Source organism: Typopeltis vanoorti, chromosome 13 (genome assembly GCF_054136105.1).
Source record: "Typopeltis vanoorti isolate ZY-2024b chromosome 13, IOZ_Tvanoo_1.0, whole genome shotgun sequence".
Lineage (NCBI taxonomy): Eukaryota > Metazoa > Arthropoda > Arachnida > Uropygi > Thelyphonidae > Typopeltis > Typopeltis vanoorti.
The window spans coordinates 19,858,983-19,884,960 of NC_143561.1; the positions used below are offsets into that span (position 1 = coordinate 19,858,983).

The window sequence follows — 25,978 nt, forward strand, 5'->3', positions numbered from 1 at the left end:
TCTGTTCAGTGTACAGAAAACCTACCCATACTAAAAAATACATCCATACTACATATCAGTATTGTTGCATGCAAAAACTAGGAATAATTAAAAATGCTGATGGTCAAAGCACACAAGGTTTCTGGTAATATAAAGAAGAGGAATCAAGTACTTAAATACCCCAGCCAGGCCCTACTCATAATGGATATAAGAACAAGATGATTAGCAATATGCTTGAACCCCCCCTTTCACGAAGAATAAATAATGATAAAAATCAAGAATATAACAGTGCAGTATCATATCTTATATCTAACATGTAACAGATAAAATATCTGAAAAAACTTGGACAATGTGGCATAAAAGTAGCTTTCAGCATGCACAATCTCAGGATTTTTACATCCTCTTAAACCAACCACCTTAAAAAAAACAGGTTTATAAAATCCACTTTTCATGCATGTGCTTTGTAAAACAAACAGAACACTCCAGAGAAATACACGTCAGCACATATTAAAGATGTAGGGGAAAAAAAAAAGAAAGAGAAATCTGGATAACCTGTTATACTAACAAAGAAGATCATTCCGCTACTATGAAAGAAACTGAAATGCCTACACAGATCATAACATTTTTGTCAGAAAATTCAAGGAAGCTTCAGAAATGCTAAGCACACCTACCCAGTGCAATAAAAACTAAGCCTACATAAAGTGCAATCATTGTTCATCAAAAATCTCACCCATGTAGACCTTGGATATGAAGTACATTATATTTCTAAATGCCATAACTCTTGCTAAGTACATATACAACAAAATTTACTGTATATATACTGTGTATATATACAGTAAATATATAACTCTTTGTTCATCTAACTTGTATTTTTACAAACTCTCCTTAAGAAGGTCACAAAAAAATGTATATATATATATATGAAACAAGTTGAGAATTGGAGAAATAACAAAGCAGTTTTTTTTTTTGTCTCTGAATTAGTCATGTAATTACAATGCTAGAACTTTCAAAGAATTATTATTATTATATGGGCACCTCCATGGAGTCTGAAGACTCATCATGAGAGATCCAAACTATCCACACAATCTATCATATATCTCCTTGAACCCATTAACAGACAAAAGCACTCACAACTGACTCTGACAACTAGTACTGTCAACAGCGTGTAGCATAAAGGCAGCCTGCCTCATGGCACGGCTTAATAAAGGCACTCGTTTAGCCATATTGCAGTAGGCGCCATTGCTACGCTAACAAGAATTGTTAGCATAGCAGGTGTGAAAAGAAGTTTTTCCAAGCTTAAACTGATTAAAAATTATTTGCGAACAGCAATGACCCAAGAAAGATTGGTTGGTCTAGCAACTATATCGATATAGGCAGACATAGCTTATAATTTAAATTTAGAAGAGCTTATAAACAGTTGCATTGTGTGATATCCCCATAGAGCAAACATTTAATTATTATTATGTAATCATTTTGCATTAATGTTTCTCTTGCAATAAAAACAAAATAGCAATTGGAGATTTTCCTATATTTTTGTTTTATAATCCATCAGCGGTGATACGTAATTGTTTGCCTCAGGGTGTGATCTAATCTGGCAATGGCCCTGCTGGCAACACATTCCATTCATTTACAATTCTCCAAGCAAAAAATCTAGTCCTCACGCTCCTACTACCCACACCTTTATTCATCTTCCAGGGATGACCTCTTGTTCTGGCCCCTCTAGCCAAGTAGCAAATCATTTTCCTTGCATCAATCCTATAAAACCCTTTAAGCAACTTAAATGTTTCTATCATATCCCCTCTTTTTCTCCTTTCAACCAGCTTCTGCAATCCACACATTCTCAATCTATCGTCCTAAAGCACATTCTACAGACCACTTGCCATCTTGGTTGCTTGCCTCTCAATCCTCTCCACCACTTCCTCATGCCCAAGAAACCCAGGAGACCAGACCTGAGCACAGTTATCCAGATGTGGATGTATCAAGGCCTTATAAAGTGGAATAACAACTTCCTTATCTCTATTTGTTAGTGGGTTCATCAATAGCCAAGTAATCTTATGAGCTACTTTATCAATCTTAGCAATATGTCCTCTAAACTTTAATTCTATCCCTAAGTCTCTAGCTTCATCTATTTCCTGGAGTACAGTTCCATCAATGTGGTACACAGCTAGTAATCTATTTATCCCAAAATGCATAACTTGACATTTCTCCACATTAAACTGATAGTCATTATCTTTTGCCCATGCTGAAAGCCTATTTAAATCCTCCTGCAAGCTCTCCACATTCTCTTGATTAACTATCAATCTACCTAATTTTGCATCATCAGCAAACAACTGAATATTTCCTTTCAGGTTATTTCCTATATCATTTATGTACAAATTAAAAAGCAATGGTTCCAGCACTGAACCTTGTTGTATGAGGCTCAGTATGGCTTTGTGAAGGTTGGTCATCATACTTTAGTAATTTATTTATTAACTTTTTATAGCTGAGTTGGATAAAGGAAATAGCTACGCAATGATTTTGCTGGATTGGTTGCTCGTATAGTGAATGCCACTTCAGACCTCCAGTAAGTGGGGGTCGTTGTGGTCTCACACAGGATAATTAAATTCATCTCCCATCTAAGGACAATCTCAGTCATGCCCATAGTAGGATTTGAACCCACAGCCTCTTGGTTGGAGAGCAGATATGTTAACTAATCAGCCAACCAGGCTGGTAATAAGAAACATTTTTCTTCTCTTCTTTACTTTATCTTTGCATGAGAGCTCAATTACACCATTTGACGAACCTTAAATATTGAGAGTATTATGTATCTGTATATTATTTCTCACTGTCTGTTCTTTACTTTTCATACAGTGAACTGATGAAACTGTTCTGTTTGCAGCATTGCAATGAATTAGAGGAACACAAGATTAATGCTAAGAAAAGAATGGAAATGAAAGAACAGGATTTGCGTGAAAGTCAACATTTACTTCAACAGGTAATGGTGATTTTTCCCCCTATTTTTTTAATATACTGTATTTTTTTTTTTTTTTTAACTAGTAAGCAGTTGCTTTAATTTTGCCTTCGCTTTCAGTTTTACTTCATTCAAGTGGTATCTCATATGAATAAGAAAAGGCTGTATATTCCAGAAACTTAGTTTTTTTTTTCTTTCCTTTCTGCAAAATGAACAAATCAGCTAGAGAATGCATGCATTGGCAGATTATGCAGAGAGAATTAACTGCCCTATCATTATGAAAATTAGCTTATTATAAAGACAAGTTACTTGGCCATAACAGGTCATCAGATCTAATATGATGGAAAGTCAGTAAGTTACAAATGGTTATAAAAAATAAGATAAATGAAATATTATTGAACCATGGAAAAACATTTATTTCTTTACATAATTCCTTTCAACATTTATACACTTGTCCCATTGCTTTATCTGTCCTTCAAACCAGCAGCATAGAATTCTTTTGTCTATTGTCTTAGCCACCTCTACACCTAACCTTGTCTCCTGATCATCAGCAAAATGTTTGCTACCAAGGGTTTTCAGTGAATTGCATCCTAAAGCATCAATAAAATTTCATAGTACGATGTGGCATTGACATTTTCACCATGCTTCTGAAATGACCAGCAGTACTCTTCCTAGGAATCCCAAAGGACTGTAAGCATAAACTTTTCTGCTTATGGTGTAATTGAACTTTTTGCTTGCTAGTAAAGCGGAATATTTCCATTGCACTGAAGCATGCTTTGATTCATATTGGTAGTAGTGAACTCATATTCATCCTTGCAACAATCCTGTTTAACATGTCTTCTTTATCTGCTAGTGGAAGAGATGTTGAATGGTCAGACCAATTCAATTCATTTTGTGCTGAGGGCTCAGTTCTCTGAGCACCTATTGTGCATACACTTTCCAAAAGTGGTGGGAAGTGTTTGTCATATGCAGCAGTTCACAATGAAGATCTGGTTGCCTTGTTGAGATTGCAACAGAAGCTACTATGATATTGGCTGAATAAATGATGACTAATAGATAATGAGAGACAGTATAGTTAGTGCAATACAGCACAATGCAAATGATCATGCATTGTGCTGTATTGCACTAACTATACTGTCTCTCATTATCTATTAGTCATCATTTATTCAGCCAATATCATAGTAGCTTCTGTTGCAATCTCAACAAGGCAACCAGATCTTCATTGTGAACTGCTGCATATGACAAACACTTCCCACCATAAACAGGATACATCTCTTTATGAATGTCCTTTAAGGAAGTCATTTTGCCCACAATGCACAATAGCATGCTGTTCAATAGTTGTACACTTCTTGAACATCGTTGCCAGTTTTACTAAACAGCCACAAAACATGCACATGCATGTCTACTACATGTACTGTCATCATCCTAGCTTATGCTGCTATCTAGTGATGCACACTGTAAACCATTTACTTCTATTTCATTTGTTCTGCTTATGTTTGTTACTTACTTATTGATTTTTTCCTTGTACATCAAAGAAAATAGGATGGAAACGTTTGATTAATTTAGCACCATCTGATAGACAACCAATATTCTATTCCGACTACTCATTTATTATCCATTCTTATTTCCCTGTTCTCAAATGCATTTGCAAAATTTAGAAATATCACAGTACATGCATTTTTAATTTTTATTATTATTATTATTATTATTCAGGCCTCCATGGAGTAAAAAGACTCATCGTGGGAGGTCCTTCCTAAGAAACACAAAGTCTATCAAGACTCATCGAGGGGGAGGTTCCCCCCCCTAAGAAACACAATGCCTATCATACCACTCCTTGAACTCATTGACCGTTCTCACTCTCACCACTCCATCAGGCAATGCATTCCATGGTTCAACCACCCTCCATGCAAAGAAACCACTCTTCACCCTCTTGCTCACTGTTTCCTTTTGTAACCAAGTGAAAGAACTCCCCAGTGTCAACCCTGTAACCACCGCTCAACAGTTTAAAAGTCTCAATCATATCACCTCTCCTTCTTCTATCCACCAAACTCTGCAGTCCACATTCCCTCAATCCTCATAACTATCATTGTACAGTCCTAAAACCATCTTTGTTATCTGCCTTTGTACCCTTTCCACAGTTAATTTATCCCCTTCAAATTCTGGGGACCAAATCTGAGAACAATAGTCCAAGTGTGGTCTGATCAGGGTCTTATACAATGGAATGATAACTGTTTTATCTCTGCAGGTCAGTGTCCTTCTCATTATTGCAGCAATCCTCTATGTTACCTTCGCCACCTTTGCAATATGTCCCCTAAATTTCAGGTTTCTATCAATCATTAACCCCAGATCTCTTGTCTCACCTACTTTCTACAGTATAACTCCTCCCATAGAGTATGCAGTGTTCCATCGATGTTTCCCAAACCTCAAGACCTTACATTTTGCTACATTAAACTGTTATCCCCATTCTTTTGCCCATCTATTTGGCTTATTCAAATCCTCTTGCAGAGCTGCCGCATCTGCACTATTACTAATAATCCTTCCCAGCTTTGCATCATCTGCAAACAACCGAATATCCACTTGCAATCCACTGACAATATCATTGATATAAAGGTTAAACAATATAGGTCCCAGTACTGAGCCCTATGGGACCCCACTTATAACCCTCTGCTTCCTTGAAACTGCCCCACCATACACAACTCTCTAATACCTATCAGACAGCCAATCCTGAATCCAGTTGACCAATCTGACATCCAGACCCATGTGCTGCAACTTAAATATCAGCTTATCATGTGGCACCCTGTCAAATGCCTTCGCTAAGTCTAAGAAAATGGCAGTATATGCCTTTCCCTCATCTAATGCTCTTGTAACTTTATCATAAAAGGCTAGCATATTGCTAAAACAAGAGCGCCCCTTCACAACTTCATATTGCAGTCATTACTTTGTTATAAAACACATTAAACTGTTAAAATTAAACCACTCTCTGAAATTTTTTTTATCAGTCATGTATTGTATTCTAACCAACCTACCAAACCACTACTTGATGCTAAACATCACTTTCCAGTTGCACCACTCTTGTGAAATAATCAAGTTAAGAGTACTGTTAATTTCTTAGCACATTATCCTTCTGGGTGTGTATAATGCTCTACATTATGGGAAGAATCACTACTCAGACCAGTTTCAACCTTTATTGAGGTCTCATCAGTGGGAATTTGAAGAAAGCCGTATCACACTGTATACCAAGATTTATTCAGTGGGAGTCAGACCCAGAAGAGAAACAAGGTTGAATTAATGCATAGCATTATGAGAAACTGAGGCAATTGATGTGAAGTCATCAGCCTCTATATACAAGTAGCCTTGTTGTGAAGATACTTCGCAAAGTGGCTTTTTTGCCAATGTATAACATTTTGAGGTTCTTACATCCACTAAAAACCTCCACATCTTCCATAAAAAACCTGAAGTATAGAAAATTTATTACTCTTGTGGCATTTGCTATATAGGCCAGATGGGACGGTCTGAAGAGATATGCATGTCTGAACATGTAAAAGATGTTGAAAAAAAAAATTCACAGATCAGGATTAGCCTTCTGCACAATGGACACAGGCTACCAAGTAATTTGACAAGAAACAGAAATGCCATATATTGATTATAACTTTATAAGAAAATTTAAAGAAGCCACAGAAATGCTTTGTAGCCCCACACAGTGTAACAAAAAGCAAGATTTAATTCTATGCCAAGTCTAGTCTGCATTCAAAAATGTAACAACCACAGAACTGTGATATGACACACATTATGCTACAGAGTGCAACAGCAACAACTAGCATTGTTCCAAACACTTACAGATTAGTTGATACAATGTCTTCTTCTGGTCACTTGTTTACATGTATTAGTTTTGAAGTTCTTCTGTAGTGTGTAATTTTTTTTCTAATCTTTTTTTATACACATCTTGTGCCCCTGATGGAGTACAATATTTATATAAAAAGAATTTCATAGTCCATTGACTTATGAAACTTACCAGGTTATATATATATTGTTTCTTTTAATAAACCTGTTTTATGTTTAAAAACATAGTCTCAATACTGGAAATTAAATGAAAATCAGTAGAAATATTTGAGTTCATCTAAAAGGAAATGCCTACTCAGTAATACTTCTGGACTTAGTGAGGGTATTTGATAGGATTCCACAAGAAACTCAGTTGCATATTGTTATAAATGGGAGTGAATATGAAACTGTGATTTGGATAAGAGGGTGGTGTATGGGGGAAGGCAGAAGAGTAGGTGTACTTGAGAGCTTAGTATTTAGTCCTTTAATTTGGGCTCAATATTTGGTCCTTTGTTTAATTTGTACATTAATGACATACGAAATATTTGGGAAATATTTTTATTATTATTATTATTTCCCAAGACCTCACGGAGTCAAAGACTCATCTGGGAGGTTCTTTTATCATACACACATCTCATCATACTGTGTCTTAAACACACTCAAACTCCTTGCAGACACCACACTCTCAGACAAGGCATTCCAATCATTCACAACACTGCACGAAAAAACCTGCCTCTCATTCCCCTACTCACATCCTCTTTATACAGTTTCCAGGGACGACCTCTGGTTCTCCCCTGATCTCCCACTATTCTCTGTAGAATTTCTCAACCATTGATCTTATAACAACTCCTTACCAACTTGTGGGTCTCTATCATATCTCCCCTCTTCCTCCTGTCCACCAGACTCTGCAAATTACATCTTCTCACTCTTTCCTCATACTCAACATTCCAGAGGTCAGAAACTACCTTAGTCAGTTGCCTTTGGACCCTTTCCAACATCCCAGAGGTCAGAAACTACCTTAGTCAGTCTCCTTTGGACCCTTTCCAACATCCTTTCATCCTTCTGACCAAATCTGGGCACAATACTCAATGTGTGGCCTAATCAAAGCCTTATACAATGGAACAAGAATTTCCCTACTTCTACACGTCAGTGCCCTCTGCATCATTCCCAGAAGTCTTTGTGTCGTCTTCACAATTTTGGTGATGTGTGCCCTAAATTTTAGATCCTTATCCACTATCACCCTCAGATCTCTTATTTCCTCTATCTCCAACAATATATTCTCACCAAGCATAAATTCTGCATCCCATCTTTGTTTTCCAAATTTTAAAACCTTACATTTTGCAACACTGAACTCACATCCCCATTTGCTTGCCCAATCACTCAATTTATTCAAGTCATCTTGCAAGGCCACAACATCTTCACTACTCTTTATGGTTCGTCCCAACTTTGCATCATCTGCAAACAACTGAATATCTCCATCCAAATCTTTGCCAATATCATTAATATACAAGTTAAATAGTAATGGCCCTAAAACAGACCCCTGAGGCACTCCACTAGTGACTTTCCTTTTCCTCGACATCGCCCCCCCCCCATACAAAACTTGTTGATACCTATCAGATAGCCAGTCTCCAATCCAATGCATCAATCTAATATTCAACCCCATCTGCTCTAGTTTGACTATCAACTTATCATGAGGTACTCTATCAAAAGCCTTTGCAAAATCCAAGTATATTACTGTGTATCCTTCTCCTCTGTCCAAGGAAGCAGTCACTTTATTGTAATAAGTAAGTAGATTACTAAAACATGACCTCCCTTTAGCAAATCCATGCTATCCATCAAAGATTATACCATTGTTGTCAACCGAACTCTGGATCCTAGTTCTCACAAGCTTCTCCAACAACTTAATCACAACACCTGACACACAGATAGGCCTATAATTTGATGCTTCAGTTCTATCACCTCCTTTATGAAGTGGCACAATCTTGCCCTCCTTCCACTCCTTTGGAACTTGACCCTGTGCAAGACTCATATTAAAAAGATATGTCAAAGCAGATGCAACTTGACCCTGTGCAAGACTCATATTAAAAAGATATGTGAAGGCAGATGCAACTCCCTGGCGCATTCCTTCAGAATACGTGGTGATATATCATCAAGTCTCACAGCTGTACATCTAGTGTACTCAACTCCGCAAACACCTTTTGCTCACTTACAGTCAGTCTCTCCTCCCCATCATCAACTGCTCTCAATCTCTCCATGAAGGTACATTCACAATTGAAAGATCTTTATGAACTGCTCATTAAGTATCTCCACCATACATTCTGCAACAGCTGTCTTTATACCATTTCCTCCAATCAATGTCATCCTTCCATAATCATTCTTTCTTTTGCTGGCTACATATCGAAAGAACTCCCTAGGATTCTTTTTGGCTTCATTAGCTAACTGCTGTTCATACCTCTCTTTAGCTTCTCTCACCAACCAAGTTACCCTCCTTGCCTGGTCTTTGTAGACCTCATGAAATTGGTTACTTCCACTTCTCTTATGCTGCCTCCACAATGCCCTTTTTCTCTGTATCGCATGTTTAATCTCTTTATTCATCCATCTCACACCTACCTTATTTAACCTTCTCACCCTTGGAATACATTTAGACATTGCATCTACTAAATAGTTTTTGAAAATCCCCCAAGCTGCATTGATCTCTTCTCCAGCTAACTCCTCATTCCATGCTACCCCTGCAAGCTGTCTCCTGAGATCTTCATAATCACCCCCCCCCCTTGTAGTTCCACATATACCCTTTTTTCACAGGGGTCCTTGCACTGCTGGCAACTACCCAGGTAATCACCTCATGGTCACTTTCACCAATTGGTGGATGATTTGACACCTCATTTATAATTACATCTCCTGATGTAATTATAAATGAGGTAATTATAAATCTCTACCGTGTGCCCTCTGTTACATACTGTCTGAGGTAGTTATCTCTCAAAAACTCAAGAAACTCATTTTCTTTACTTCCAGTTGCTATCTCTTCATTCCAGTCTATATTGCCATAATTAAATCATCCACTGGCCCATAATGATCACCATTTTCTTATCTGCTTGGCTTATTTGACTATACATGTCACTATCACCACCATCCACATTACCAGGTCTATAACAACATCCCACCAAGTATTTGATTCTATTCACCGCTATCTCACACCATACTGCCTCAAAACCACTGGCCCTATTTCCCTCTTGCATCTCTACCTTGTATGGACATAATTCTTTCCCTATCATCAATAGCACTCCTCCTCCCTTTTTACCCCTTCTATCCTCACGAAACATATCATACCCTTCCATCTCTATTCCTGTCAGGATGTCGTCCTCATCTAACCATGTCTCACTTATTCCGACAATCTTTGGGTGAACAGACGCAATTAGTGCAACCATTTCATCCGCCTTGTTTCTTATACTTCTAGCATTGGTTTGCTGATGATACAAAACTGGAAATAGCGATAATTAATGAAGGTGATATAGAGATCCTGTAGGATGACTTAAATAGACTGACACTATGGGCAAAGGTAAATGAATGCCAGTTTAACATGCCAAAGTGAGGTGATGCACTTTGGGAAGGCATCACAAGCTGTGTATTATATTGATGGTAATGAACTGCAGGAAACTGATGAGACCAGGAATTTGGGGATAATGGAGATAGGAAGTCAAAGTTTAGAGGGCATATTACAAAGGCTGCCAGAATAACAAATCAGTTTTAGTTGTTGACAAGCAGTGATGGTAAGGTTATTATTCTCCTTTATGAGATTTTAGTAAGGCTATATCTGGACTACTGCACATGGATCTGGCCACCTGGATTGAGTGTGGATGAAGAAGTGGTGGAGAGGATCCAGAGGTGAGTGATGAAGATTGCACTAGATCATGGAATACTTCCTATGAGAATAGACTGATGGTCTATGAGTTTCAGTAACTAGCTGATAGACAAAAAGGAGGGGACTATTTTATAAGATTAATTAAGACTTTTTTTCAGTACATGGCAAGAAAAGAGCAAGAACAAAGTGTCTTGCCCCTGGAAATTGTATAATAGTGTGGTTAGCAAAGGAGGGTGGCAGGAGTGGCAGAGGTAGTTGTGAGTGCTTCATTATAATGAGTTCAAGGTGAAGTATGATAGGTACTGTGTGAACAATGAAGAGTGATCTCTGCTGTTGAGTTTTTGATTCCATGAAGATGCCTATGAAATAATAATAAAACAAGTTTTGTGTTATTATTTTAAAATACACCAAATAAAAAGTTAATTGCTACATCTCAATCAGACATCTTATTCATTCAGATTGATTGAGCTATATCAGTGGTTCCCAAACTTTTACAGTTCGCGCCTAACAGTTGAAGTGTGCAGTTGGTGCGGTTAGGTTGGTTAAGTTAAAAAAATAAGATTAATTAAAAATTTGAGAATTTGAAATATGTATTTCAAATTCTCAAACAATTTATGAATTTATGCATAAAGTATTAAATAAGTACATATTTTGAGCAATCAAATCATTGAATAAAGAAATCATAAATAGTGGGACAGGTAAGCCTGTTGTTCAGTGTACATCTTCCCAAATCTTGGAATCAAAGATTTGGGAAGATGTACAATAACCGACAATTCCAAAATCGTTTTGGAATTGTCAGTTATTGTTTAATTTGAGCTTAATATGTACTGAAGATGCCTGTGACACACAGGCGAAAATTATACTATTAAATAATCTTTGTACGTGAGTTTTTTCCATTATTAATTTTGTATCGACATGTGACTGACAGATATCAAAAGTGGTTTATGGGGGATGTGAGTCTGTAAAGATTAAGGTGACCTTATAGGATCAGCAGGGACAGTCTAGGTCCAGCAGCTACCAGAAATTTCCCAGGGGGCTGAAATATCTGCCTTGGTGGTTTTTTTTTTTTTTTTTTTTTTTTTTTTTTTTTTTTTTTTAATTCATTCAATAGTCTTTATTATTCAGCAAATAATATCAAAATAAAAATGCTTCACTAATGTGCAGCAAATGTGTCAAAATACACCTAAAACAATTCAGACATGCAATGCACTGAATGTTTGTGAATGCCTTTAGTTATGATTCTCATAACCACCACTTATTGTTTATTGGTAACCTAAAGTGGCTTGAAGAAAAAAAAATAAATAAATAAATTATATTATTACTATTATCTGACACCTTCATTAAGTCCAAGAATTCATTGCAGGAAGACACCAACACACATTACAATGAATTCTTGGATTTGAATTCTTGGACTTGATGAAGGTGTCAGATAATAGTAATAATATAATTTTTTTTTTTTCTTTAATAATACCTTTGTATGCTAATTGTGTATGTTCTCTGGCTGATTTGTCTATATGCTGAATAAAAAACCTGAGTTTTTTTTTTTGGAGAAAAAACTGCAAGACAGAAGATTTATTGAAAATAAAAGTTCCTCTGATTGTTTAAGCAACCATTATAAGAAAAAAATATTTTTTCAACTAATAATAAGATATAAATTTTAACAACAGTTAGTTCAGTAATTTAATTTGAATAGAATGGATATCAGGAAGCTGCTTAGATGAATAAAAGAGAATAGCGTGACAGGAAGGATAGTAAATGTGTTGACTAGGTATGACTGTGGTGAGATAAGGCAGAGAGCAAGGATTATGAATGATGTGTTGGCTGAAAAGTGTGAGGAGAGGGGAGTACAGTTTGTTAATGTGTGAAATGAGTTTGAAGGATGAAGTGAACTGTATGGGAGCAATAGACTGCATTTGAGTGGTTATGGTGTGAGTCGCTTGGAGTGACTGCTGCAGGAAGGTAGAGAAGTGAGTACAGAGAATGAATCAGATCAAGTGGGAAGTGATGTGGAAGAGCAGGAGAGATTGAAGAGTTGGTTATGAATGAGGAAGTGAGTGACATGAGTGTGTAAAACGAGAGAATGGGTGTGCAAGATTAACAGGGAAACAGAGAGGGGGTGGACAGGGGGTACACAGCTTTGAGAAAGGTGGATGCTCCAAGAGGATGTGAGATAAATGTTAGCTTGCTCCAACATCTTTCAAAAACTTTCAACATCTTTCTCTAAACCCAGAGTAATTTAATAAAAAGGTGGCACACCGTTTGACAACTCCTATAGGTAGAGATGACCTTGCTAATGCTTCTGCCTGGTATCTCCACTTGGGCCTGTCTCCCACTGAAGAGACCTCACTAAAGGTCGAAACTAGTCTGGGTAGTGTCTACCTACTCACTGATGAGACCCCAATGAAGGTGGGAACCAGTGCAGGGAAGATCTGGCTTTGAGAGGCTGCACTTGGAGGTAGGTTTTTGCCTGTCTCTGAGTGGGGCCACTGCTGAGATTATGGCTCTGCTTGGTGGTGGGGTGAGCCTGCCACTGGGTAGAGCCAATGCTGAGAAGTTCTTCTCAGTGATGGGGTGAGCATGTCATTGAGTGGAACAACGCTGAGTTGGGCGATCTTTCGGGATCGTCTTATTTTTAGAGCCCACTTCACCTATACATAAGGTCGAAACTAGTCTGGGTAGTGGCCCTTCCCTTAATGCATAACATTATACATATCCGCAAGGAGATGTGTTTTGCATTATGGGAGATACTGAGATAGGAGTGATGTTAGCTTGCTCCACCTTTGCAAAGAGTTGCCGGTGTTGTACTACCTTACCCCAGTCCTGAAGATATTTTCAGGCACAAACTTTGTTGCTCACACTTGGATAAAGGTTAGACTATAATAAATTAAATTTATTATAGTCTAACCAAGTGAAAAATAAACTTTCAACATCGTACTCTAAATCCAGAGTAATTTAATAAAAAAGTGGCACACCATTTGGCAACTCCTATAGGTAGAGATGACCTTGCTAATGCTTCTGCCTGGTATCTCTACTTGGGCATGGCTCCCACTGAAGAGACCTCAATAAAGGTCGAAACTAGTCTGGGTAGTGGCCCTTCCCTTAATGCATAACATTATACATATCCGCAACGAGATGTGTTTTGCATTATGGGAGAAACTGAGATAGGAGTGATGTTAGCTTGCCCCACCTTTGCAACGATTTGCCCTGTGTTGTACTACCTTACCCCAGTCCTGAAGATATTTTCAGGTGCAAACTTTGTTTGCTCACACTTGGATAAAGGATTAAACTAAATTTATTATATCCTGACAGGAATGGAGATGGAAGGGTATGATGTGTTTCATGACAATAGAAGGGGTAAAAAGGGAGGGGGAGGGCTATTGATAGTAGAGAAAGAGTTATGTCCATACAAAGTAGAGATGCAAGAGGGAAATAGGGCCAGTGGTTTTGAGGCAGTATGGTGTGAGATAGAGGTGAATGGAATGAAATACTTGGTTGGATGGTGGGATGATTGTTATAGATCACGTAATGTGGATGGTAGTGACTATGAAATGTATAATCAAATTAGCCAAGCAAATAAGAAAAGTAATCATTATGGGTGATTTTAATTATGGCAATATAGACTGGAATGATGAGATAGCAACTGGAAGTAAAGAAAATGAGTTTCTTGAGTTTTTGAGGGATAACTACCTCAGACAGTACATAACAGAGAGCACACGATGATTGAGGGTCTTGGATTTGGTCATCTCATCGGAGGATGTAATTATAAATGAAGTGTCAAATCACCCACATATTGGTGAGAGTGACCATGCGGTGATTACTGGGTGGTTGCCAGCAGTGTGAGGACCTCTGTAAGAAAAGGATATATGTGGAACTACAAGGGGGTTGATTATGAAGAGCTCAGGAGACAGCTTGCAGGTGTAGCATGGAATGAGGAGTTAGCTGGAAAAGAGATCAATGCAGCTTGGGGGATTTTCAAAAACTATTTAGTAGATGCAATGTCTAAATGTATTCCAAGGGTGAGAAGGTTAAATAAGGTAGGTGTGAAATGCATGAATAAAAAGATTAAGCATGCGATACAGAGAAAAAGGGCATTATGGAAGCAGCATAAGAGAAGTGGAAATAACCAATTCCATGAGGATTACAAAGACTAGAAAAGGCAGGTGACTTGGTTGGTGAAGATAGCTAAAGAGAGATATGAACAGCAGTTAGCTAATGAAGCAGCCAAAAAGAATCCTAAGTAATTCTTTCTATATGTAGCCAGCAAAAGAAAGAATGATTATGGAAGGACACATTGATTGGAGAAAATGGTATAAAGACAGCTGTTGCAGAAGGTGTGGTGGAGATACTTAATGAGCAGTACATAAAGATCTTTTAATCTTGTGAATGTGACTTCATGGAGAGATTGAGAGCAGTTGATGACAGGGAAGAGCGAGACTGACTGTAAGTGAACAAGAGGTATATAGGGAATCGAGCAAACTAGATGTAAATAAGGCTGTAGGACTTGATGATATATCACCACGTATTCTGAAGGAATGTGCCAGGGAGTTGCATCTGCCTTGACATATCTTTTTAATATGAGTCTTGCACAGGATCAAGTTCCAAAGGAGTGGAAAGAGGGCAAGATTATGCCACTTCATAAAGGAGGTGATAGAACTGAAGCATCAAATTATAAGCCTATCTGTGTGTCAGGTGTTGTAGTTAAGTTGTTGGAGAAGCTTTTGAGAAATAGAATCCAGATTTGGGTTGAGAACAGTGGTATTATCTTTGATGGACAGCATGGATTTGCTAAAGGGAGGTCATGCTTTAGTAATCTTAGTTACTTATTACAATAAGGTGATTGCTTCCATGGACAGAGGAGAAGGATACACAGTAATATACTTAGCTTTTGCAAAGACTTTTGATAGTTTACTGCATCATAAGTTGATAATCAAACTAGAGCAGATGGAGTTGGATATTAGATTGATGCATTGTATTGGAGACTAAGGGGAGCGATATCCAGGAAAGTTACTAGTGATTTTCCTCAGGGGGTCTGTTTTAGGGCCATTGCTGTTTAACTTGTATATTAATGATATTGGCAGAGATTTGGATGGACATATTCAGTTGTTTGCAGATGATGCAAAGTTGAAACGAACCATGAGGAGCAGAGAAGATGTTATGGCCTTACAAGAAGACTTCAAAAAATTGAGTGATTGGGCACAGGAATGTGAGTTCAGCATTGCAAAATGTAAGGTTTTAAAATTTGGAAAACAAAAGTGGGATGAAGAATTTATGCTTGGTGAGGATATATTGTCGGAGGTAGAGGAAATAAGAGATCTGGGGGGGGGGGGAAATATATAAGGATCTGAAATTTAGGGGACTCATAGCCAAAATTGTGAAGACAACACAAAGGCTTCTGGGAATGATGCGGAGGACACTGACTTGTAGAAGTAGGGAGATTTTTGTTCTGTTGTATAAGGCTTTGATTAAGCCACACATGGACTATTGTGCCCAGATCTGGTCACCTGGTTTACAGAAGGATGAAGAGATGTTGGAGAGGGTCCAGAGGAGGTGACTGACTAAGGTAGTTTCTAACCTCTGGAATGTCAAGTATGAGGAAACATTCAGAAGATGCAACTTGCAGAGTCTGGTGGGCAGGAGAAAGAGGGAAGATATGATAGAAACCAACAAGTTATTATTATTCCTGATACCTCCAAGGAGTCCAAGGAAGTTATTCAGGGGTTGTAATGGGATCAATGCTGGAGAGGTTCTACAGAAAATAGTGGGATATCAGGGGAGAACTAGAGGTCATCCCTGAAAACTGTATAAAGAGGGTGTGAGTAGGTGAGTGAGAAGTAGGTTTTTTCATGCAGAGTTGTGAATGATTTAAATGCCTTGCCTGAGAGTGTGGTGTCTGCAGAGAATTTGAGTGTGTTTAAAGCACAGTATGATGAGCTGTGTGTATGATAAAAGGACCTACTAGATGAATCTTTGACTCCGTGGGGTCTCGGGTAATAATAATAATAATTTATACATATTTGTTTCAGTATAAAAAAAGGATGAATTCTCTCCATGAATCATTCAAAAACATAGAAAACATTGAAAATTCCCTTGAAGAAGTCGTCAGTTCTCTTAGTGATGTATGTACACAAGTGAAAACAGGTAAGCATATGTTACAATATTATATTCTTTGAAACACTCCAAGTAAGTGCAGTTACTGTCTGGTATGCAATTACACATTTGATGTTTTCAAATATATACAGATTTTAAAACTTTGTCTAAAACCAGGGATATAAATGAATCAATCTATTTTTATTTCCCAGAGGAGTAGGCAATACTTTCTAGCCCTTTTCAGAATTGGCTGGCAGCCAGCCTCCACCTTTGTTATTTCTTGAGGATTAGTGTGATTTTTATCTTACAGAAATCACACTAATAGAAGTGCACAAGGATATTAGACATTTGCTACTATCTCATATTCCTAATCTTAATTATTATAAATAATTATTGAGACACACTACCATGTTAGAGAAATTACTTTACTTAAAATTAAAATAAAATTTGATGTTTTGACCTTTATTATTATTATAATTATTATGGGCTACTCTATGGAGTCCTTAGACTCATCAAAGGAGGCCATATACATCATGCCAAGCACTATCCAACATTTGTGCAGTATCTGTCATCATACTTTGCTTTGATCTCATTCACAGTGATGGCACCCACAACAGACTCTGACAATCTATTCCACTTTATTCATGAGTCTCCAAGCAAAAAATCTAGTTCTAACACCCTTGCTAACTACACTCTTGCTCAGTTTCCAAGGATGCTCCTAGTTCTCTAACCACCAGTCCTGCTCTGAAAAATTTCCTCTGTATTAATCTTCTAAAAACCCTTCAGTAATTTGTATGTCTCAATCATATCACCCCTTTTCTGCCTGTCAACAAGTTTCTGTAACCCACAAATCTTCAACCTGTTCTTGTAAGGTGCTTGGTGTGCTTTGCCACTTGCCTCTGGATCCTCTCCACCTCTTCCTCATCAACAAGAAACCCAGGTGACCAGATCTGCACACAGTAGTCAAGATAGGGTTTTATCAAGGCTCGATAAAGAGGAATAATAACCTGCTTTAGTCACTTTTGTTATATGGCCTCTAAACTTCAACTCCCTATCCACCCACACTCCCAAATCTCTGACTTCATCAATTTTGTGGAGTACAGTTCCATCAATGTGGTATACAGTTGGTAATCTTTTCACCCAAAAATGTATAACCTTTACCACATTAAACTGACATCCATTCTTCTTTGCCCAGACTGCCAGTCTATCCAAATCATCCTGCAAAGTTTTAACATCATCTGTATTAACTATTGCTCTACTAAATTTTGCATCATTGGCAAACAACTGAACAGTTTCTCTCAGATTTTTTCCTATATCATTAATGTATAAAATAAACAGTAGCGGCCCAATTACAGAGCCCTCTGGCATGAAACTAGTCACAGGCCTTCTTCTTGACTCTACTCCTGAATAAACTATTCTCTGATATCTCTCCATCAACCACCCTCTTATCCACTTCACCAATCTCATATCCATCTTCATGTACTGCAGTTGATTGATTAGAATTCCATGTGGTATCTTGTCAAAGACTTTTGCAAAGTCCAGCAGTATCACTGTAAACACTTTATCTAGCTTGGCTGTCAGTGTATTATAAAACGTGAGCTAGTTACTGAAGTACGACCTACCCTTCACAAAACCATGTTGCCCCCATATGGTATTCCATTTCTGTGTATCCATGCCTATATTTTGCTCTTGACCAACTTCTCCAGTACCTTGACAACAACTCCCGAAATGCTGATTGGTCAATAATTTGTTACATCAGTCTTGCTGCCCCCTTTATGTAATGAAACTATTCCCCCCTCTTTCCACCCCCTTGGGACTGATCCAGAGCTGAGACTTAGATTAAACAATATGATCAATGGCACAGACAATTCCCTAGAACCTTTATGTAAAACTTGAGCCGGTATACCATCATTCACATGAACCTTCCTGTGAATCTATTCACATGAAGGTTCATGTTCTGTAATATGCTGTGCATCTCCATTTCATTTACCTCAGTTCTCATATAAGTCTTTGCCTCTCTCATTACTGCAATATCTCAACCTGGATGATATATAGTCTTGCAAAGTGTTCACTTAGTAATTCTACTATTTTGACTGATTACATTACCTCCCTACCATTGGCATTCATTAAAATCATTCTGCCATATCCTTCATTCTTCCTTTTACTTGTGACATATCGAAAGAACTGTTTGGGAATATCTTTTGCTCATTTCCTTTCATATTCTCCTTTTGCCTTTCTTACCACACTGGTTATCCTTCTAGCCTTTGCTTTGTGCTGCTCATGTACTTGCTGGTCACCTTTCTCCTTTAATTCCCTCCACAATTTTTTTCTCTTTTTGTAGCTCCAGCTTAATGACGATAATCATCCATTTAACTCCCACTTGATTTACTCTCCTAATTTTAGGTATGCAGTATGCCAGTACTTCCCTCAATCACTATTTTACCACTTCTCATGCACTATCAACATCCCCTGCAGCTTCACGTGCCATGGTACTGATCTAAACAATCTCCTAAGCTTGTCCTATTTACCAGCCCTATAATTTCACATACACATACTTCTTAACTGAAAATTCCACTCATTTAGCCACCTCCCAAGTCAAGACTAGATGATTATTCTCACCAGTTAGCAGCAATGTGGTTATATTGGTTATAGTCAAATTCTCAGATGCACATGTAGATGATGATGGTAGCGGTGGTTTTGCTGCAGTTGGTGGAGATGGAGAGTTGTAGAGTAGGTACCCTCCCTCAATGAGTCGTTAAGACTCTTTTGGAGGTGTTACGAAATAATAATGGCATACTAGATCTAGCAGTCTCAAACCCTTAGTATATTCCACCACATGCTGTCTCAGGTAATTATTCCTTAGTAACTGCATAAATTCCATTTCCTTCCTTCCATGTGTCCTCTCCTTCTTCCAATCTATGCTCCCATAGTTAAAATCCCCCCAATATAATTACCTGCCCTCCAGTTATTGTGCTTATTTGCTGATGCATACTGTCCCTATCATCTTTTCCATTCCCTGGTCTATAGAAGTATCCAACTATATATTTTGTTTTGCTGGCGTCTATCTCGCACTGGATAGCCTCAAATATGTATTTTCACTAGCCTGCAGTGAACTTCTACTCTTTAGTTGCAGTTTATCAGGTATCATCAATAACACGCTCTCACACACCCCCCATTTTTTTTCTCTCTATCCTACCTAAACATACTATACCCTTCACATTCTATCCCATTAACTATATCATCTTCTGTCAGCCATGTCTTCAGTTTCTAATGGTCACTTACACAGAATAAGTGATAAAAGATTAGCAGAACAAGTATTTGAAGCAAGGATAAAAAACGTTTTTTCCCTTTGGATAAAAATCATAAGGAAGATCAAGATAGAGGTTGACTGATGCAAGAGTGCTAAAGAAGAAGAAATCAAAATATAAAGGCTGATGAAATCAGAGACTTGACAACCAATACACTAATTTGGAATTGTTGATCAGAAAGTGGTTATAAAATCATAAGGAATCACCAGCACGTGGCAGTGAATTTGAGCTGTGCAGAAGAAAGTGATTTTTAATCGGTGAATAGTCCGCTTTTTCCCCCGTTTTTCTACGTTTTTGAGTGCTAAATTGTTTCTCTGAATACGAGTGTACTTCAGTGGTTGTTTTTTGGAAGTTAGTTGCTGTCGCGATATAATATATTTTTGGTACCGTCGGAATCGAACACGTAACGGTGGAAGACAAAACGAAGCTAAGTTACTGTATTTAGTTATATTTCATTTTATTTAATTATATTTAGTACTTAAATGTTCTGATGTTTGTACTTTTTTTCCTCTTATTTATTAATTGAATAATTATTAAAGATTAGGGTATAATTTGACAAAACACGTCACAGATAAGTATGGCACCTGTGCGAAGGAAAATGGTGGCCAGTAATGAAGGTTCGCCATCGTTATCAAAGAGCAGTAGCATAAAAGAAATGAGTCAGTGTACTAGCTGTGAAATGTACGCTTTGCGGAGTGCGGTTGGAGTGTGGTTAGATGATAATAAAGGATTGAATGTGTGTAGAAAATGTAGGGAGAATGCGGAATTGAAGTGTATTTCGGATCGTGAGTGTGATATTTTTGTCAACCTTCAGAATGAAGGAAACAGGGATATGACAAGAAACGGCAAGGCTGTACATGAAAATTGTGAGAGTGTGAATGTAGAAAGTGTGAATGATAGTATAAATGGTTTCTCAGAGAACAAAAAAGATGAGATAGATGCATTGAGTGAGATCGCGTTGTTGAATAGTGCGATAGAAAGAGCAAAACAGCAGCTAGAGTGCATGAACAAAAGTAGACTGAATGAACCAACCAATAATAAAAGGTATGACAGGAAAAATAGACGTATGAATGTGAACATGAACAAAATGAAGGATAGAGTGCTGTATGGAGACTCGTTAGTATGAGGTGTGTTAGTAGAGGATTTGACAAAATCGTACCAACCTGGTGCGACCATAAAGGACGTAACTGCGTCTATTAGAGAGCAAAAGGAAAGGGTGAAAGAAATGATTGTTGTGGCAGGTACGAATGATTTTAAAGGAGATAAAATGGAAATGATAGAAGACCTGAATGAATTGTTTGAGGTAGCAAAAGAAAAGAGTGAGAGAGTTAGAATGATTAGTCTTTTGCCACGGTATGACAGTGAAATGTTTAAAAGGAGGGCTATAATTGCAAATGACTTTATGCGTGGGTTATGTATGACGAGTGGTGTGGAATTTGTGGATGTGTGGAGTGAGTTTGATGGGCGAAAGGATCTATATAAGATGGATGGTTTGCATTTGAATGGTTACGGTGTAAGAAGACTTGAGAAAGTGTTGCTGAATCTAGTGGATGTGCAAATTCAGGGAAACTAGATTTGTTAGGGGGGGGGGAGTAGAGATACAGTCCTTATGGAGGCAGTTGAATGTAAGAATGAATATAATATGCCAGAGCAAATAAGGACAACAAATCTGAGTGGGATAGTTAATATAAGGCATCAAGGTAGGGTTGGGGCTAATGGGGGTCTTAAATTCATGTACACTAATACTAGGAGTATTAGGAACAAGAAGGAAGAGTTTTTGGCCATGGTAGGCACTTCCAGACCACAGGTTATAGGTATTAGTGAAACATGGCTGACTGTAGATGATATAACTAGTGGGATTGAATGTAATGGGTATAGTGTGTTCAGGAATGACAGAGAGAATAAAATGGGGGGAGGAGTATTGTTGATGATAGCTGATGAGCTCCAGCCAAGGAGAATAGAAGTTGAATTGCAGGATAGAGAAAAGAGCACATTTGAGGCCATTTGGTGTGAGATTGTGGCTAGCAGAACTAAATATACAATTGGGTGCTGCTATAGACCGGGTGATGGAAAAGATGGTGGTGACAGTATGCACAAGCAAATAGAAGAAATGGGTGGAAGGAGGGTGATTATTATGGGAGATTTCAACTATGGTCGCATTGATTGGAGTGAGGAGAGGACACACGGGAGAAAGGAACTGGATTTTATGCAGTTATTAAGGGATAACTATCTGCGACAGCATGTAATGGAAAATACTAGGGGTCAGAGAGTGCTTGACCTAGTAATTACATCTGAGGATTTGGCTGTAACAGATATGACCACATTGCCACCAATCGGTGAGAGTGATCATAGGGTCTTAACTTGGGAGGTGGCTAAAGGTGTAGAATTTTCAATTAAGACAGGGTACATGTGGAATTATCGGGCTGGAAAGTATGACAAGCTTAGGAGTTTGATTGGTTCAGTGCCATGGCATGTACAACTGCAAGGACTAGAAGTTGATAGTGCATGGGAGGTAGTTAAGAAGTGCTTGCATGAAGCAATGGCTGACTGTATACCTAGAGTCCGAATAATAAATCAAGTAGGGGTTAAATGGATGAATAACACCATTAAGCTTGAGTTGCAAAAAAAGAAACAACTATGGAGGGAATTTAAGGAGAAGGGTGACCGGCAGGCACATGAACGGTATAAAGCACAGGCCAGAAGGGTGACGAGTGTGGTAAGAAAAGCAAAAAAGGATTACGAAAGAACATTGGCCATGCAGGCTAAAGAGAATCCTAAACAGTTTTTTAGATATGTAGCAAGTAAAAGGAAAAATGTACATGGCAGATTGATTTTAAAGAATGCCGATGGTAGGGAGGTAACTGAATCAGTTGAAATAGTTGAGTTACTGAGTGAGCACTTTGCAAAAGTATATCATCCAGGTGGTGACATTGCAGAAACGAATAAACCAGTAGATTATACGGGAATTGTGGTTAATGAAGTGGAGGTGAGTAGTCTATTGCATAACCTCAATGTCAATACATCTGTGGGATTGGATGGTATACCAGCTCGTGTTGTACGAGAAGCAGCTAAAGAATTGTCAGTACCCTTGACCATTTTGTTTAATTTGAGTCTCGGGTCTGGGTTAGTCCCGAGCGGGTGGAAAGGGGGGAAAATAGTTCCACTGCATAAAGGTGGTTCCAAGACTGCTGTAGTAAATTACCGACCGATTAGCATATCAGGAATCATTGTCAAGGTCTTAGAGAAAATAGTCAAGAGGAAAATACAAGATTGGATAGAAGAAAATGGGATACTGTATCGGGGACAGCATGGTTTTGTGAAGGGTAGGTCATGCCTCAGTAACTTGCTCACGTATTATAACACAGTGACGGCTGAACTGGATAAGGGTAATGGGTTTACGGTGATTCTACTGGACCTTGCCAAGGCCTTTGACAGGATTCCACATGGAATTCTAATCAGTAAATTGCAGCATATGGGAATGGACATAGGGTTGGTGAGATGGATAGGAGGGTGGTTGACGGAGAGATATCAGAGAGTGGTTTACTCGGGAGTAGAGTCCACAAGACGGCCTGTGACTAGTGGTGTGCCACAAGGATCTGTTCTTGGACCACTGCTGTTTAATTTGTTCATAAATGATATAGGAAATGATCTGAGAGGAACAGTTCATTTGTTTGCGGATGATGCGAAGTTGGGTAGGGCAATAGTGAATGCAGATGACGTCAAAATTTTGCAGGATGATTTGGATAGATTGGAGGTCTGGGCTAAGGAGAATGGATGTCAGTTTAATGTGGCAAAATGTAAGGCTATGCATTTTGGGGTGAAAAGATTGGCGGCAGTTTACTGCATTGGTGGAACCGTGCTGCAGGAAATTGATGAGGCACGAGATTTAGGAGTGTTGGTAGATAAGGAATTGAAATTTAGGGGACACATTGCAAAAGTGACCAAAACAGCTCATCAAATCACTTGGTTGCTGAAGAATACGATGACAAGCAGAGATAAGCAGGTTATTGTTCCTCTGTATCGAGCCTTGATAAGACCCCATCTAGACTACTGTGCTCAGATTTTTTCAGCTAGGTTTCTTCTTGATGGGGAGGAGGTGGAGAGGATCCAGAGGCGAGTGACCAAGATGATAGCAGGTCTGTGGAATGAACCGTATGAGAACAGGTTGAGGATTTGTGGGTTGCAAAAATTGGTTGATAGCTGGAGGAGGGGAGATATGATTGAGACATTCAAATTACTGAAGGGTTTCTATAAAATTAATTCAGAAGATATTTTTGAGAACAGGGCTGGTTGTGGGAGGACTAGGGGACATCCATGGAAACTGGGCAAAAGTGTGGTTAGTAAAGGTGTTAGAGCTGGGTTCTTTACTTTTAGAGTAGTGAATGAGTGGAATGCGCTCCCTGAGTCTGTGGTGGATGCTGTGACAGTGAATGAGTTTAAGGCGAGGTATGATAGATACTGTATGAATGTCAAATAGTTGTGATGAATATGATTTGGGGCCTCCCTCGATGAGTCCAATGACTCCCTGGAGTTGCCCGTAATAATAGTAATAGTAATAATAATAATAAAGTATTGATTGTGTTGGACTGTCAGTGTGTGTGGTATACATTAGATGATGATGGCAAAGTTTAATTAATATGCTCTTGAACTTTTATTAAATTTAATTGAAGGAATAACTATACCTAATTTCAGAATAGTCAGTCAGTTTTATAAATTACTATAATTATTACTTTAATAAATTATAAAAATTATTACAAGTTATCATTTTTAATGAATAACAGATATGAAATATTTCATTTTATACGTATGAATATTGCTCTTAATTACTGTTAAACCTATATGTGAGGTTTAACAGTATATGTATAACATATACTGTTAAACCTCACATATAGGTTTATGTTCATGCTATATGTATAACAAATTTTAATTTTATTGATTTTTATTTATTTGAATTAACTTTGTTACTTATTCCTTTATTTACTTTATTTATTGCTATTTATAGGTGAACTGTAACCTTGCAGTATGATACACTGATTATGTAACTAGCTTTCGGGTTGTTATTGAGGCAAAATATTTTACTTCAAAACTTATTTTGTAAACTATCTCAGTAATGGAAACTGTTTATCCAGAGTCCCCTTAGTTCCATGTATTCCAGATTAAAAATAGATCCTGTGTTAGTCAGCCAGCCTGACTTTGTATTCTGCATTAGGATATCCAGTAACTACTTCCTAGATCTGTACTTCTGCTACATCAGTAGTGGCATTCCACTTCTCTTATTTTTTCTACTCTTAAACATATTCTATCTGTTTAAATTTGGTAAGACTATTCTCATAAAACTTATTTCTTTTTTTTGACATATTATCCCTTAATTTGATAAAATCAATCAGTAAGATATTAAACAACCTAATTTTTAATTTTATATAGGAATTGAAACCCCACAAATCAGGCAGCTATTTAATGAAACAGAGAGCATCACTCGGCCCTTCATAGAAGAATCTGAAGAATGAGTGTATATTGCTTTTTTTTCCCCCTTCACAGAAGAGTAAAACAAATGTATATAAATATGATGAAAGAGTCTTTCAAATTAAGATAAAACTTCTAGAATGTCTTTGCTTCTTCTTTATATGTTTAAATGTGTTGATAAATGCTAACACTCTTTTTTTTTTTCTTTTCTTTGTATCACAATATATTAACAGATATATCTGCAACATATTTGTGTTTGGAGAGGAAAAAATAATACATGCAAATTAACATTGTATTTCATTCTGAAACAGGCATATAATTGCCATATTGCACATAATTCATATCTTTTTTTATATCATGTGAAATACAAACTAATGAATAAGCGTCCATAATGTTTTAAGCCTTGTAGATTAATTTATGGCAGTTGAAGGATGTAAGAGAAAAATGTAAGAGAGCTAAGCTCTGTTTAAAAGTAGCTAAACAAAAGTCATGGAAAGACTTTGGTAAGAATAT

The 25,978-nt window shown here is 37.7% G+C and overlaps 1 protein-coding gene across 4 annotated transcripts in view; it reads left to right on the forward strand.

Annotated features, from left to right (window-relative positions):
- Window positions 1-25,610, forward strand: part of LOC150099977 (kinesin heavy chain-like) — a 306,528-nt gene extending 280,918 nt beyond the window's left edge. For 3 of the 4 annotated variants that reach the window (XM_090402371.1, XM_090402373.1, XM_090402374.1), the window contains 3 exons: window positions 2,858-2,953; window positions 16,631-16,745; window positions 25,427-25,610. In XM_090402371.1, the coding sequence (XP_090258497.1) occupies window positions 2,858-2,953; window positions 16,631-16,745; window positions 25,427-25,509 (294 nt within the window). In that variant the 3' untranslated portion in view covers window positions 25,510-25,610. Of the gene's footprint in view, window positions 1-2,857; window positions 2,954-16,630; window positions 16,746-25,004; window positions 25,394-25,426 lie in introns of those variants that run through there. The other variant, XM_090402372.1, reaches the window with a different exon arrangement.
- The last annotated feature ends 368 nt before the right edge of the window (window positions 25,611-25,978 follow it).